Here is a 14,832-nt window from a genome sequence, read left to right as displayed (position 1 = left end):
ACGGTCCGCGGATGCCACAATGCGAACATTGCTGGGAATTCTTATAGGACATCATACAACCGACGTTTAGTGTAGAAGACATTGAGTTGTATTGTTCAATAGAGCACTGTTGCTAGCACCGAAGAAACGCCACGTCACGTCTTGCCGAGTGGGAACAGGAGCGACGCCTGAGGGATTAAATTCCTGAAATACCCCAGTGGTCAACCAATATTTCTCCGATATTTGTTATTCGAAACTGTTTCATTTTCTCATGGAGAACGCCATCGTCTCTGGGGTACATGTGAAAGAAAGTGTTTTTTGTAACACCTCTCTCGGGGCGGTCAATAGGGTGCTCCCCGGCAAGCATTCACATACAAGGATAATCCCTCTGATTATGCCTATGGAGCCTGCGTCTTCCATGAACACGTCAGGTTACATGACTTCTGTTACCAGTCTCCCATGCAGAACGCGCCACTGCGCCAGCCAGGCTTTGACAAATCCGATCTCCTCATGATGTACCTTTTGGATATACAACGGCTCCTTTCTCGGATCGGCCAGACCGTTCTCATCGTAGTGATGCACGCCGGCTGCCGTTGTATCAGAGAACGCATCATGGGAATAACATAAATGAGGACGCACCCGGAATCTGCATGAACGGCTCCGAAATCGTATCATTCCGCACCGGCGCGTGGATACTGTGCGGCGTCCTTGGGCGCCATGGATCCCCTACATATACTATTAGCACAATCGAGAGCAACTACATTCAGCGCTGTGCAGATGCATCACATACATTCACCATCGATAAGCGCCAACCGCTCCGCGGCGATGCCGTAACTCCCCAACTCATTCACTATGCTTACATTAGGCCACGCGGGGATGATGTAGTGTTCTCCATTAGGGAATGCCTGTGGGATCGGGGAGAGATACCGCGCACGCTCAGTACGGTATCGATACAGGGAAGTGGAATGGCGGGACGCACCGCCTGACAATGCTTCGCATTTGCATCTATTTGTAGATGCTGGGACACGATGGACGGGTAGGGCGGGGCGGCGAAGAAATATCCCCACTCGGTGCACACCTGTGTATCCTTAGTCGGCAGTACAACAATTAGTAGGGTGTACTTACTTGGAATGCCCACGATCTCCAAGACTCTGTGATGGAGGTGTTCTGAAACTTGGTTGGATCGTCCGATCCGAAGCACTAAGATAGCAGCCAATTAGTACCATCTATAGTTCAGGCTGCCCACTCACGTCCGCGACAGTCATCCCCTCCGGACATTCCGATACGACCGTGTCCTTGATGTACTGCGCATAGTTCCTAGTTGCCATCCAGGCGGCCACCTTGCCCATGCCGTTACCGACTCCCCTGGTCAAGCACTTACAGAACTCTTCCCACTCCCCTGGCCTGTGTGCCTCCCGCTCATCCCAGTTCTTCCCCTGCCACGCCCCGAGGGGGGCGGAGAGAATCGCAGCAAAGTCTGAATTGGAGAGAGGGGATAGTGAGAAGAGAGACTTCATAAACGGAGCGAGGAAAGGCGAAGACAGATGGGTGTCTATGAGGGAAATGGAGGCTCGGAGTGCGCTGATGCAATGTGGGGAGGCGTAGTCTGCAATGACTGGGAAGCGTGAGTACATGCGAGAGGGGCAGCTCTTCCATGCATACTTTCAAAATACTAGCGAGGAATGAGCGTGGGGCATAAGCTCCAAAGGTAAGGTCGAATGCCCACCTCGTAATTGTTGATCTCAGCATTGGTCACGGCTATCATGGGCCTGTCAGTCTATTGGGCGAGTTCATAGGTATTGCCCACCGCTCGAAGCGATCGCCCCCCAGACAAGCTCTGGGTAAAGGACTCGCATATGCGCCGCTCTAGCCCCGCCATACGAGCCCTATTCTCCCAAAGCGAACATGTCAGTCCAGCCGAGCTCTGCGGCCGCGCATGTCGCGTGAGTGATGCAAGGCTTACTCCGTAGTATATCCAGGGTCGATTGAGCGCACTGACGTCCTCGTCTACCCCGGGGAAGTGGACAGAACGCATGAAGTTGGCGCTGTCTGCCGCCGCTTGAGCGTTGTTCAAGAAACGGAGAGAGTCGGTAGATAGGTTCGAGACAGGCATCGATTGACCTGTTGTGCGCGTGTCAGCGTTGACGAAACGTCGGAGAAGGGTTGGATGACCACGCACCATAATACCGATGCTCTAGCACGACGGCCATTCCACCCGTCTCCCTCGCCAGAATGGCGACGATGCCTGTATCCAGCACCCCGAACCTGTCCTCCCCCGGTCCTTCGCCAGTATCGAACAGAAAGACAGGACCTCCGGGAGTGTAATAGCGCGCATTCAGCCAGTACCTTTGCGCCCACTGGGGAGATTGTGAGGAGAAGTGATCGAGAGGCTGCAGAAAAGTATGAGGGGGAAAGAATGGTTTGTCGGTGTCTTCGTCAAGAGAGAAGAGAGGGTGCTGGGGTTGTGTTGGGATGTTGAACGATGTGACGCTGGTCGAGTCGAGTCGGAGTCGGGCCATGTGTGCCCTGTGAACTTGCAGGGGTGTAAAAGGCTGTATGGCATTTCCGCACAGAGCAGTGAGCAGCAAAATAGTACATAATAGGAGCATCTTCAATGAACAATTGTTGTTCTAATACGAGTGAGCGCCAGGGATGGTCGTCGTAGACAGAGGGAAACAACCAGGGCTAAGTACAAGCAAGGGAGCATGCAGCCTAGTCAATGTCCGACTTGCACCACCAACTCGTCAGTTTCTTCAAAACTCTCGATTTTGTGACCAGCTACAATATTAATTGCCCCGTATGAGCCGCACCGACTGCGAGGATCTCCAACTTACGGCTGACCAAAGCTCTGGCTACTTCCCCGCCCTGCCTGGGGGGCTGTTGAACCGCGGTCGATACAAAGTACTCCGCAAACTGGGTCACGGTTCGATGTCCACCACCTGGCTTGCAGAGGATAAAAAGCGCAATGCCGACAGGTGCGTGTTCATTCGCCTTCGTTCAATTTTTTTTTTTTGCAGATTGAAGCCCATACCCATGTCAACAGTCCTCGCTACGTGGCAATCAAGATATGCACGGTCTCCGCGACGCACAACTCCGAAGAGTCGCCCATCCTCGTCCAAATCCGCGGCCTTCAAGATGAAAGGGATCGGTTGCCTCTTCTTTGGGACAATTTTGAAGAGCAAGGGCCACACGGCAAACATCAATGCCTGGTTCTAGATGTACTCGGTCTCGACCTTACTGCATTTCGCTTGTCCGCTCCCGAAAAACGTCTACCGGTACACATTGTGAAGCTTTTCGTGGTCCAGATTGTGGAAGCCCTGGTGTGCCTCGATTCGCTTGGAATAATTCATTCCGGTTCCGTTTTTCTACCCTAGGCGAGGGTGAAAGTGACTAATGCTTAGTAGATCTCCATGGGCGTAATGTTCTGTTTGCAACACCCATCCTCGACACGACTGATATTGAAACCCAGAATGGGTCCATAGACGAAGTCAACATAGGCGGACGTACGTACGCACGTTCCCATCCCAGCCTATTGTACCTCCATTTGCCTGGAATTCGGACCCGTCATGGGCTTGTTTCATCAATGTTGTTCTGACGGACTTCAGCACTGGTACATGGCAAGTTGTGTGCCGCAAAACGTAACCACTAACACTGTTTCCAGCGTTCCGGGTCGGGGAAGCCCGTGATCAAGACGTCAGTCCGTACGCGTTACGTGCCCCGGAAATTCTTCTCAAGGCCGGTCTTTCAACCAAGGTCGACATTTGGATGTTAGGATGTATGGTAGGTTGACGTTGCACGAGTTCGGCTAATGATCTGACCCTGAAAAAACAGACATTCGAACTCCTGACGGGTCACTGGTTGTTCAATCCAAAGCTGGAGAGTACCGGGGAGCCTGACGAAGAAGAGCATCTTGCGCAAATGTTGGAGTACACAGGAACCGACTTCGGCTCGTTGCTCGACAACTCCGCGGCCCGGGACAAGTTCTTTGACGCTGAGGGTGCGCCTTGTCCGTCGTATACCAAGGGTATCACGCTAAAGGCTGGCTCTGCAGGACGATTTCTGCACATATCAGAGTTCCGGCCGGATCCCATCAAGGTCATTTTGGTGAGGTATAAATTGTCCAAAAAAGAAGCCGTTCAGGCAGCCGCCTTCATTGCCAAATGTCTCCAGCTTGATCCCACGGAACGGGCGTCGGCCAGGGAGCTACAGATGCACGATTGGTTGAAATCGGCGTATGGCGGATGAGCGGCAATCTGTGTTGTACTGTAGTATGCTGATTTCATTATTTCATTGTCTGTGAGCACCAGGAGGAGGAAGAGTGCACATACCGTCTGCTTGGCAGGAAGCGGACAGCTTGCTTTTGGTGTGTTTGACCCTTGGATCTCACAAGTCCCATCATTCCCATTTCAGGTCTTAGTGATTAATTATTTTCTTGACTATTGATCAGCTTATTAGATAAGCTCTTCTCATGGTACTACCAGTTTCCCTGGTCATTCTTCACTCTACACCTCCCTTGAGGTGTCAGGAGTAGAGGGAAGATAGTTCAAATAGTTCACACTGTAACATAGGTAGTAATTGAAAGATAGTCCAAGTAAGTCGAGATGTTGAAACAGGATTTGAATGCTGGCTTGACTTCAAATGAGGGATCACTGTGTGAGGGCAGTAACGAGCAGCAATCCCGTTGAGGGTGGCTGCGTTGCTTCACCTCCCGATCGAACACCACCACGCACTACCGATACCTCATCACACCCTCCAACATCAGCCGGTGCGCGACCTCTATCAATGTAATTTCGGGCGATGGGACAAAGGCGTTGGTACCCATTGGTCGTCCGCAGCGTTCGGATTACTGAAACGGCCGGTCGAGCCTGGTGAGTTGGTGGAGGTTCGGCGCTCATTTGGCAGAGCGGAGGACCCGGTTGCCCTCTTGTCGCCCGCGGCGAGCTCGATACAAAGGGCGGCGGTTAGCATCAGCTGGTAGCGGCTGACTGCAATTCTGAGCGACCAGGAGTAAGACCTGCGTCAGGGCAAGAAGTATGTTATTGCTGCGCTGCTTATATCTGCCATGATACAATGCAGCCGACGGAGTCCTACAATCCCTCAACTCTCTTACCCTCTCATAACCCTGTGCCAATTAAATCAGCGTGGGAAACTTCAGTGGGAGTTGGCACATACCGGAACGCAGATCGAGAAACATGTACCATGCCTCCGCCATCTCCCACCCCAAGCCCAGGGAATACCGAGGGGCAGATCGGAACAATCGAAGTCAATAATCACCACTTTGTACCCTAGTTGCTCGTCGCTGTGCGCTGGGTCGTCGCTGCTGCTGCGGTTGCCGACATCTCTCACAATGAGGAAATGTTCGGGCTTGACGTCCATGTGTATCACCCCCGCGAGGTGTACCGCGGCCAATGCTTCCAATGCGTCGAAGACAATGGGTTCTTTGATGGACTCGCTCGTCACAGGTTCACCCCTAAGGTACTCCAGCATGATAATGACACTTTCTGCCTGGGGATCGACGTCGGGAAAGAGAGGCGAGGGATTTCTGCGCCAACCGTAACATATGGGTAGACACTTGGGCGCCTTTTCGTACGCGTTTCGGAAAGCGGTGTAGGCAGTCTTCTCGGACTCGAACTGCAACATTGCTTCCGGCAAAGGATACTATATATAGACAAGTGAGCGGTGAGCGATCGGTCAGAACATTGACGCACCAATTTGATGAAGACTTCTATCCCGTTCCAACAAGCTCGGAAAACAAGCACGCCACTATCCCGCATACCGCAACAATTCATGTCAATGACACTAGCAAGAGTTTCGTCGCTCAGTTCGGGAAGGGAGGTAGTCGTCTCGTCACACGGCTTGACAACCGATGTGAAGCGTGTCTTTACCTGTAAGTGCTCATCAGCAGGCGGTTGGTCGGCGATTTGCACAGCGCGCAATTTGTCGTCAGGGAGGTCTTCAGGCCTCAACACTTTAATGCCCACAGATTCGAAGGGATTGAGTTGGTCGTCTTTAAATCCACCGCAACCATTGTTCCATTCCTCTTCCTCCTTGTGCACGATTGTGAGGCAGCGTTCTGCAATCTGTGGTGGGGTATAGCTTGGACGGAACTGGAAGGGCAACAAAGCCATGCCAGATAGAGGTCCTTGACGTGGGTCCCGTATGGTGGACATTCGCGAGGTAATTCCTCCGGTGAATGAACCAATCGGGGGGTGGTGAGTCACCACCTCATACCGGTGCTTCGTCACGTGTATCACTGCCACCGGGACAATGAGCGGAACTGCGAGCGATGCATATGCCGTAATTGAACCCTTGAAAGAGGGACATTGAGACGCACTTGCCTTTCAACATGTTTCTTTCCTCAATTCCACCACCAGTACCTGACCGACCTCACTCCCATACTCCCCCCCACCTCACCGTACAACAAATACAAGACCGTCCTCTGCCTCAAGCACCAGAAAGTCCTTCTACAACCGAATTACCTATATACACACCTGTGGCTCGACCACACGAGAGAACAATCACCCCCGGCTCTTCACTTTCTATCCCTACTCAGCCTACTCAGCCTCAGTTACGGACATGTCACAGCTGGGCGGCATTACCCCGGTACTCGACTTATGACGACAGCAGTCCTTCTGCGAGTGCCTGGCATAGTTGGAGCGCCTCGAACGGTAGCGACACGGATAGTTTCATACAGAGGAGCAGCGAGTCGAGTGTCGACACCTTCGTAGCATCAGAGCTGCTTCAGCATCGACAGTGCGCCCCCTCTCTATCCTCCCCCCTCTCTCCCGTGCTCACTCTGCTTAGGTTCGAGGAAGACGCTATCCAGCGATTCCAAGCCTCTCAACTCCCCTCCGACGAGGAATGGCACCATCTCGTACCCCGCGCTGCTCTATCCTCCCTCCCGAAGAAAGAGGTCCAGCGACAGAGCATCATCTTCGAGATTATTAAGTCTGAGCGGGACTATGTCTCCGACCTGGCAGCAGTAGAGGATGTCTACATCGCGACCCTTCGCTCATCCCCCATTCTCGCACAGCAAGCCCACCCTTTTCTTCTAGAGGTCTTCTCCAACTTGCCTGCTATAAGAGCCCAACACGACGTCCTCCTCAGCCGTCTATTTGAGCGCCAACGCTCTCAACACCCCTACACTCTCTCCATCGCGGATATAATCCTCGACTCTAGCCTGCGTAGCACCTCGGCTTACGAGACATACATCAAGCACTACCCACTCGCCGAAGCCCGCCACCGACGAGAGCTCCAGATCAACCCAGCTTATGCTTCCCTTCTCGAGGCCTTCTCAGACGATCCCCGGATCCGGAAGCGCGATGTGATCACCTTCCTCTCCCGGCCTGTGACTCGCTTGCCCCGCCTCGCCCTCCTATTGGAAAACATGCTCCAGCATACCGAACCTTCGCACCCAGATGCTCAGGACGCAGAGCTTATACTCTCTGTTCTGCGCTCTTTCGTCCGGTCCACCCAGCCGGGCATCGCAGCCTCGGACGCTAAAGTCCGCTTCTGGACTCTGTGCGAAACCTTGGTCTTCCGGAAAGGAGAGCTCATGGATCTGGACTTGTATGACCAGAAGCGGACCCTCGTACACTCAGGTCACCTGGGGCGGAAGAACACCCAGTGGGTGGATCTGCACGTCGCGCTCCTGGATAACTATAGTGAGTCAGCTCCCAGCTGAAAGGACAGCTACTGAGCAGTCCCTAGTGCTATTGACCCAGCAGGAGCCTCATCTTGGGAAGCATGTCGTCGTTTCCCGAGTACGCGCATCTCTCTATTTTTTCTAATATTCATCCTGACACCACCCAGCCCCTACCTCTCCAGTATCTACGTCTCGGATCCTTCACCGATCCCCCCGAATCTCGACTATTCAATTGGCACGCCCCCGATTCCTTCTCGACTTCGCGCGACCAGATCTGGCCATTCACTGTCTACCATGTCGCCGACCGGGCGCAGAGGCGCTATACGCTCTATGCCGAGACGGAAGAGAAGAGGCAACAGTGGCACGACGCCCTCGTAGATGCCCTGGGAGTGATGAGCGTTCAGCAGGAATCGAATCGTGTATGCCTGTCTTCTTCCCCAGTAGCTGAAGCTGACTGGCTCCAGTGGTTCGCTACCAACGCCCTCAGCAAAGCATTCCGCTTGCAGGGTAAGGTCCCTAAAGTCAAGCTCCCTGGGCCTATTGTTTGCGCCGCTTCCTTCACCTTGGGGAAGGAGATCGTACTCGTGGCATGTGCGAACAGCGTCTGGGTAGGATTCAGAGGAGACGGAAAGTGTTCGTTGCGTCTTGTGCCTTGGCGTGACGCTAGCTGACCGGATCCCAGCATACCGCAAAGCGCTCAAGCTCTCACACGTGACCAACATGGCCGTCCTGCCCCACTCCGACCATCTCCTGATTCTGTACGACGAGCAGCTCGTCTCCTACTCCCTTACGAACATCGCTCGTTTCCTGGCTGGGGATGGACAAGCGCTCACGAGCCGTCCGGAACGTGTCTCTCTTCGCGACGAGCACGTATCGTTCTTTGCTGTCGGAGGGATGGAGGGACGGAGGGTGGTGGTTTACGCTGCCAGGAGAAGCGTCAAGAAGATGTTCATCGCTCTGCAGCTGTCCGATACCGGGACGCCAGTGAACACTGGAGAAGAGTGGGATCGGCGGTCCTTGGAGGCCGTAAAGGGCAAGAGGAAGGATAGCGAGGACGAAAGAGAAGACAAAGATGACAAGAAAGGAAGATCAAAACATTTCGTTCCTTACGGTTCGGTGTGGTTTTCTCCTCCCGCGTCCTGTGGTGCGTGCTGATCATCTGCAGCCATTCTACGCTAAGGATGCGTATGACTTCGCTATTCTGCAGAAGAAAATTGCCGTCTGTACTGACAAGGGCATGACGATCTATGACCCCGCTGCGTACGTCCGTCTCATCATCCTCCAGATCCATCTGCTGACTTGTCATACAGCCCTGACGCTGCCCCCGGTCTCGTTGTGCCGGATCTATTGCACGTTTCGGGCGACAAAGCCCTTGCCGCGCTTAAACAGCGCTGCGAATCCTCTAAGCCCCTCGGCCTAGTCCGCTCAGGCGAAACCGAGCTCTTGGTCGTTTTCGACCATTTTGGCTGTTACGTCAACATGCGACGCGAGCCGGCGCGGCACGGTACCTTCGTCAGATGGGAGATCCATGCCCAACGGGTCGTCTTCCGCCAACCCCACTTGCTGCTATTCGACCATACGGGGGACTATCTTGAGGTGCGGGACGTGGGTACGGGAAGGCTGGAACAGGTTATTGAGGGTCAGAATATCCGACTGTTGGGGGACATTTCCGGAGGTCCAGTACTGCTCGCCAAACGGGGAGAGTCGGTTGATGGAGTTGTGCAAGATGTTTTGACGGAATTGGTTCAGACGCAGTCGCTTGCACCGCAGAGACCGATTTGGGACGAACGAGGGTTGTGGTAGGGCTTACATCTGATGGTCGTCCTTGTACCTAACACAATGTTTGATCTATCCGGCGGATATAGCCTTCGGTCCATCACGCATACATGCGTCTCCATCTCTCTCTTCAACCATCTTCTTGCCCCAGGGCAAATGGTGATTGCAGAGCGGAGTCTTACTCTACACACTCTACTCTACTTGTATCATTCTTTGGACATTGAGTCGGATCAATACCTATTCTCATTACCTCCTAATTATCTCTGGGCGTCACACCTAATACGCAGGTAACAGAGTGACAATCCTGACCTGCCCTGACCCCCAAGTTTACGTTGGCATCTTCCTCTGCGGAAGAAAATCACCAAAGGTATTCAGGACGTGCGATGACCTGGATCTGGAATTGCAAGATAATGGAGGAATGGTCCTAGACTAACGTACAGGTATGCTAAGTACCGGGGCGCGTGGTGGGAGGTAAGACGATGCAGGGAGAGGGAAATATCCATGGGAAGGAACCGGCTGAAGGCGTACGGTAATCAGTAGCCCATGGATTAGGAAAGAAACATCAAGTCGGCTGTTAATATCCATGACACGCCTTGATCTGACGGTCAAACATTTCGACCATGCCAGAATGTTGAGCAGGACCGGGATGCGCAATCATCACTTGGCTGTGTTGTTCCGTTTGGGCGCAGGCACCTTGGGAACTAGCTGCTTCACTGCCCCCGCGACCATACTGTTCCATTTCTTCGGCTGTGGTGCGGTAGGTGGGCTGGGAGTTAAGGATGGGGAAGGTGTCTTTCCATTCTGACTTTGTGGGCTTGATACGCGCTCAGGGTGTACTGTTGGCGCCAGTTCTTGTGGGGAAAGTATGTCCGGGTTCGACTCTTGATGCCGGGCGCCCGCGTTTGAGTGCGATTGTGGGGCAGGTGTGGCCGGACGTGATCCGCGTGGAGTGGTGACTGGAGTGAATAATTGTAGGGGATGTGTGTTCCCGTCTTTGCGCTGCCCGGGATCTGAGTTCCTCCTTTTCTTCGGAGGTGGGGAAGTCTTGGTAACTCCTGGGGTTGAATTCCTTCTTTTTGGAGGGAGTGGTGGGGCTTTCACCTCGCTAGGTGTGTTATTAATAACCGTACGCAGTAGTCTGGTAAGGAACTACACACCGGTCCTGCGACAAGCTGGCATCCAATCTGTCAGCTGCAGCTCGCTGCGCTCCCACAGCACCCGAGTACTCCGAGTCAAAAGCTCCATATAACTGAAACTGCTTCTCCTCCTGATTCTTCTTTGTCTCTGCCGCCGCCGGCCCATACCCGTGTATCTGAACCGTAGCTCGATGCAGCTCTCTCGCGTGCTTATGCAGCGCACGCGCCTTTGCAGCAGCGCTATCTGCCGCCTGCTTCTCTTGATGCAGCCTATCTCTCTCACCCTCCTGCGCCTCTGGTGTTGCGGGGGTGGGGGATGAGTGAGCACTGGGAGGGGTTTCAGCCTTCTGCGCCTCTAGTGTTTGGTGGACAAGTTTTGTACATGGTATGAAATGACTATAAGCCGTATGCATGCGTCATTCAAATGAGTGAAGGGAGACCCTGAATTAAATGTTGTCCTCGTCACGATAGGCAACGAGAGCGGTTGCTCTCCTTGTTACAGAGCTTAGAATGGAAGTGAGAATACATCGTACAGCATGAGTAAGGGATTTTGAATGGTAAATTTGTCATGACTGTATCAATATCTAGAAAGATGAAACGGGCAGAGCTACTGCAAGGGAACGACTCCATTGCCCCCGCCCCTCTATTCCGATTAGCAAAAATGTGGCGCGCGGCAGTTCACATTGGCCATGATCGATCGGGAAAGGGTCCTGATTATAAGACTCCTAATCCAAATTGCATGTGACAAGCAAGCCGCACAGCCTAAGGCTAGTGTCTTGGAAACCAGGCACCTCAGTCAACTAGGATAATATTAATCTAAGTTGCTCTGAGTCCGACAACTTAGGCGCTTACAGAGCGGAGACATAGAAGAGAATCTGGGGCTAGGGTCAAATAATCTCAAGATTATCTGAGAAGCGAAGCAGATAATCTTGAGCGCAGAAGGTAATGCGGCCCCCTTCTACTGTATCGTGCCGCTTATCGGGCTTGTGTCGTTCACGGACTGGCGAATCGGCCGTAGCGCTTTGGGTTATGCGCGGAGGCTGAAGAGATGAGCCAAGCAGGTATGCTTGACGGAGCGCTACGTGAGGCACCGGTGCTGTAACAAGGAGAGCAACCGCTCTCGTTGCCTATCGTGACGAGGACAACATTTAATTCAGGGTCTCCCTTCACTCATTTGAATGACGCGCGCACGCACACGCAGGCTAGTCATTCAATTCATACAACGTCATGTCGTACAAAACTTGTCCACTGAACGATACTATAGTACTGCTCTAACAGTTGGTCGCACTGCCATCTAACTTTCGAGGAGTATAAAAAGAGGTAGGAAGGATCCACCAGTGGGTCTTATAGCTAGTCTCATAAACTCGTCGTTGCTGGTCACTTCTCTGTAGCTTGTCTTGTGCTGGTCACTCTTGCTTTATATCCTCTTATTATTCTGGTCACATCCACATCCCTCTCTTCAAGAGCATCCTCGAACATTGCGTATTCGTTCACGCTGGTCTATCCCCCGGTCTTCATCTCTGCAGCACTGTACTTATGCATGTTGGTTGGGGTCTGTTTTCTGCCATTCTTTTTTCTACTTCGGTCCTTGCACACCCTGTCCCGACGTTCTCTGATCTGACCGTGGACGAGCCTGATTTCTTGTGAGTAGTCGTTCACAGCTCTGTTTCCAAAGGAGGTGGTCATTTCTTTGACTGCTACCCACAGGCAGCATCGTGCTGGAAATCAAGGCGACGCCGTAGGTGGCTTACAGGCGTACGGCAGGGAACCGCCTCCCAACCCCGCAACTGCCGGGACCTACTACTCTCGCCGGTTCAACACAGCTATGGCGAGACCCCTACCCGCTGGAAATCAAGGCGACGCCGTAGGTGGCTCCCAGGCGTACGGCAGAGAACCGCCTCCCAACCCCGCAACTGCCGGGACCTACTACTCTCGCCGGTTCAACACAGCTATGGCGAGACCCGTACCCGCGAGACCCCTATCCATCCTTGGGCCACAAGGAAGCAACACGGTACCACAAGGTCTCCACGCGGGAGGACAAGGACGAGCATACCTTGGGCCACAATGGCAACCATACTATACACCGGAATACCAGTCATCCCAGCCCCGTCCCCGCCCCCACACCCATCGCACCACCCCCCGTCCGTACACCCATCGCCGCCCCACTCCCCCTTCCCACACCCATCGCCACCCCGGCCCCCGTCCCCACACCCATTGCAACAGTACCCAAGCCCCCCCTCGCAAGACCACCATGATTTCACATGGTCCCCATTCGGTCCTGGGGTAGCGGGGGCAAACGACTTGGAGTACAATAGGGAACAGTGAGGTCGAGGTGTCCATTTCAGAAGGAACGCCCACGGGAGATTATTAATAAGTAGTTCACGACTTGTGGCAGTAAGGCCCTGATACGCGCATTGTTACTTTCATTCCTTACTTTAACTTGCCAATATTTACACCGATGTGTTTATAAGTAGGCAGAAAATGAACGTTTTGTTCCTTTCTGAACATCCCGCCCAAATGCGCAGGTCCAAACTGATCGACCTCCCATAAGAGGTCATAGAGCTCGGACGATCGCTCACTGTCCAAGTCTGGAGGATTAAAGAGGGAGGATTAAAGAGATGGGAGGCCGACAACGCTTGCCGTGTAAATACCATGAAGGAAGCGAATTGCATATCCCCCCATGAGCACAAACGTACCAATCGTGGATATCACCATTTGAGACCTGCAAACTATCGCCAGAGGATGCTCGTGACTAGCGCGCTCAGGGAACCTCCCACCCGAGCACCAATCCCGTCTCCCCACCAGGCAGTAGCGTAACGACCACTCGACCATTCCGTCAGGCCCATCGTTCCCTATGTTCTTAATGCCGATGCGCTGGGTAAACTGGGTCGCGTCTTGCTTCGTCTGGTCGAGGAATTTGCCCGTCGACTGTGTGAGAGACTTGTTGGACGGCCGGGTAGGTAATGCGGAGGAAAGGGTCCACCCCGACCGAGCATGGAAACGTGTCGGACGGCGAGACGTGGGGGATCGTAGATTTGGCTACGGAGGGGCCGTCGAGGAATACGTTGGATGGGCCGGAGAGGAGGATGTACGAGGACGAGTTGGTCATCTGGCACTGCGAGAGAGAGTCAGCTCCACGTTTCCCCTGAGAACAGTAGATACGGACCTGCAAGAAGGCGCTCGAACTCAGCCGAGGTTCCGCAATCCACTGAGTTGGGGCTTCAGGTCCAACACGCCAATAGCGACCTTGTACATCGCCCTGTTGCTCAGATGGTGCTCAGCCCTTGGATGTGGAAGCTCGTGCTGATCCTTCTTCCCTCGCCTCAGTCCGGCAGACCTCCATATGGCAAAGGCCATGGCCCCTCCCCCAACGGCGTCGTAGGTGATCTGAGCGAGCTCGTCATCTTCCTATTCGTACCCACCTTCTTCCTTGAGATACGGCCCGCCGCATGCTCGCGCAGTCTTGCGTTTCTTGACACCGCCGCCGTTGGGGAGCATTACGGGCTTGTACAACCTCGTCGGAACGCCAATGCGCTGCGGCTCGAGCCGGGGGATATCGGTGCCGATCGGCGGTGAGGTCGTACTAAGCACCAGAGCGACAGATACAGTTCGCATGATCGTATTTGCCCAAGTGTCAAGGGAAGTTCGCTTAGACAGACGTCGCATTCGTGTCCTTGCCGAGCGTCGTGACCATCCCCGTATGCTCTCCATGCACATGCACATGCACATGCACATCCGCATTGCGCTTCACGGTGGTCTCTGCAAACTGCCGTGCGCGGACATTGCCCTCGAGCAGGATGTTCAGCTCGCAGTCCGTCCGCCCCTTGCACTCTGGCAGGTGCCAGCACAATCAGCAGGCGAAGATGAACCCGATGTAGGCCAACCTGAAGCCCATGAAGCTCTTCCAGTTGCCCTCGTTTGGGTTAAGCCTGCGCGAACAGGTGCGCATGCTGCTTGGGAGGGAAATGGCGGAACGGATATGTACGGCGTCACGAGACCGAAGACGTGTTCCGCGCGAGCGTTATCGTGTTGCTCCTCACATTCCATGCAATTTCAGCATGTCTCCGCAGATGACTACCAGAACAACGTACATAACGAGCATTCCGACCGTTCCCAGCGACCTTTTGCTATTCTCGTCTCAACCTGTCTTGCGGCATCCTCCCACCCGTTGCGCCTCTCGCAGCACACGGGCATTCTCTCCTCGTCCTATTACAGGCCTGCAATAACCAATACGTTAGCTCTTTTGCTTGGAGACAACCAAGAGACGTTGCCCAACTTGGACTTCTTGTTTGTCAA

The 14,832-nt window shown here is 53.7% G+C and overlaps 7 protein-coding genes across 7 annotated transcripts; 3 read left to right on the top strand and 4 right to left on the bottom strand.

The window, feature by feature from the left end:
• Positions 1-411: 411 nt before the first annotated feature.
• DACRYDRAFT_81302 (peptidase S28) lies at positions 412-2,498 on the bottom strand (the record flags this gene model as incomplete). The annotated part of the gene is made up of 11 exons (XM_040776504.1): positions 412-566; positions 619-705; positions 770-884; positions 959-1,057; positions 1,105-1,179; positions 1,230-1,594; positions 1,642-1,651; positions 1,706-1,737; positions 1,787-1,865; positions 1,943-2,100; positions 2,159-2,498. The coding sequence occupies 11 exons, from the start codon at positions 2,496-2,498 to the stop codon at positions 412-414; spliced, it is 1,515 nt and encodes a 504-aa protein (XP_040627355.1).
• A 280-nt stretch (positions 2,499-2,778) lies between these two features.
• On the top strand, positions 2,779-4,224 carry DACRYDRAFT_109174 (kinase-like protein; the record flags this gene model as incomplete). The annotated part of the gene is made up of 6 exons (XM_040768830.1): positions 2,779-2,954; positions 3,023-3,333; positions 3,384-3,482; positions 3,641-3,759; positions 3,811-3,976; positions 4,031-4,224. 6 exons carry the CDS (start codon positions 2,779-2,781, stop codon positions 4,222-4,224), a joined length of 1,065 nt encoding a protein of 354 aa, XP_040627354.1.
• Positions 4,225-4,758: 534 nt separating this feature from the next.
• DACRYDRAFT_109173 (uncharacterized protein) lies at positions 4,759-6,149 on the bottom strand (the record flags this gene model as incomplete). The annotated part of the gene is made up of 4 exons (XM_040768829.1): positions 4,759-4,993; positions 5,049-5,101; positions 5,152-5,637; positions 5,688-6,149. 4 exons carry the CDS (start codon positions 6,147-6,149, stop codon positions 4,759-4,761), a joined length of 1,236 nt encoding a protein of 411 aa, XP_040627353.1.
• Positions 6,150-6,325: 176 nt separating this feature from the next.
• DACRYDRAFT_117410 (uncharacterized protein) lies at positions 6,326-9,582 on the top strand (the record flags this gene model as incomplete). Its single annotated transcript, XM_040770380.1, has 8 exons — positions 6,326-6,732; positions 6,784-7,643; positions 7,690-7,742; positions 7,792-8,043; positions 8,089-8,257; positions 8,307-8,740; positions 8,790-8,884; positions 8,935-9,582. 8 exons carry the CDS (start codon positions 6,326-6,328, stop codon positions 9,425-9,427), a joined length of 2,763 nt encoding a protein of 920 aa, XP_040627352.1. The 3' UTR covers positions 9,428-9,582.
• Positions 9,583-10,057: 475 nt separating this feature from the next.
• Positions 10,058-10,949, bottom strand: DACRYDRAFT_117409 (uncharacterized protein; the record flags this gene model as incomplete). The annotated part of the gene is made up of 2 exons (XM_040770379.1): positions 10,058-10,505; positions 10,558-10,949. 2 exons carry the CDS (start codon positions 10,947-10,949, stop codon positions 10,058-10,060), a joined length of 840 nt encoding a protein of 279 aa, XP_040627351.1.
• A 1,094-nt stretch (positions 10,950-12,043) lies between these two features.
• On the top strand, positions 12,044-12,791 carry DACRYDRAFT_117408 (uncharacterized protein; the record flags this gene model as incomplete). Its single annotated transcript, XM_040770378.1, has 3 exons — positions 12,044-12,179; positions 12,244-12,499; positions 12,558-12,791. Exons 1-3 carry the CDS (start codon positions 12,073-12,075, stop codon positions 12,789-12,791), a joined length of 597 nt encoding a protein of 198 aa, XP_040627350.1. The 5' UTR covers positions 12,044-12,072.
• A 450-nt stretch (positions 12,792-13,241) lies between these two features.
• Positions 13,242-14,151, bottom strand: DACRYDRAFT_117407 (uncharacterized protein; the record flags this gene model as incomplete). Its single annotated transcript, XM_040770377.1, has 3 exons — positions 13,242-13,651; positions 13,703-13,782; positions 13,959-14,151. The coding sequence occupies 3 exons, from the start codon at positions 14,149-14,151 to the stop codon at positions 13,397-13,399; spliced, it is 528 nt and encodes a 175-aa protein (XP_040627349.1). The 3' UTR covers positions 13,242-13,396.
• Between the last annotated feature and the right edge of the window lie 681 nt (positions 14,152-14,832).

Source organism: Dacryopinax primogenitus (assembly GCF_000292625.1).
Source record: "Dacryopinax primogenitus strain DJM-731 SS1 chromosome Unknown DACRYscaffold_13, whole genome shotgun sequence".
In the NCBI taxonomy this organism is placed as follows: Eukaryota; Fungi; Basidiomycota; class Dacrymycetes; order Dacrymycetales; family Dacrymycetaceae; genus Dacryopinax; species Dacryopinax primogenitus.
Note: the sequence above shows the minus strand (reverse complement) of the source record. Positions and strands in the feature narration are given on the sequence as shown.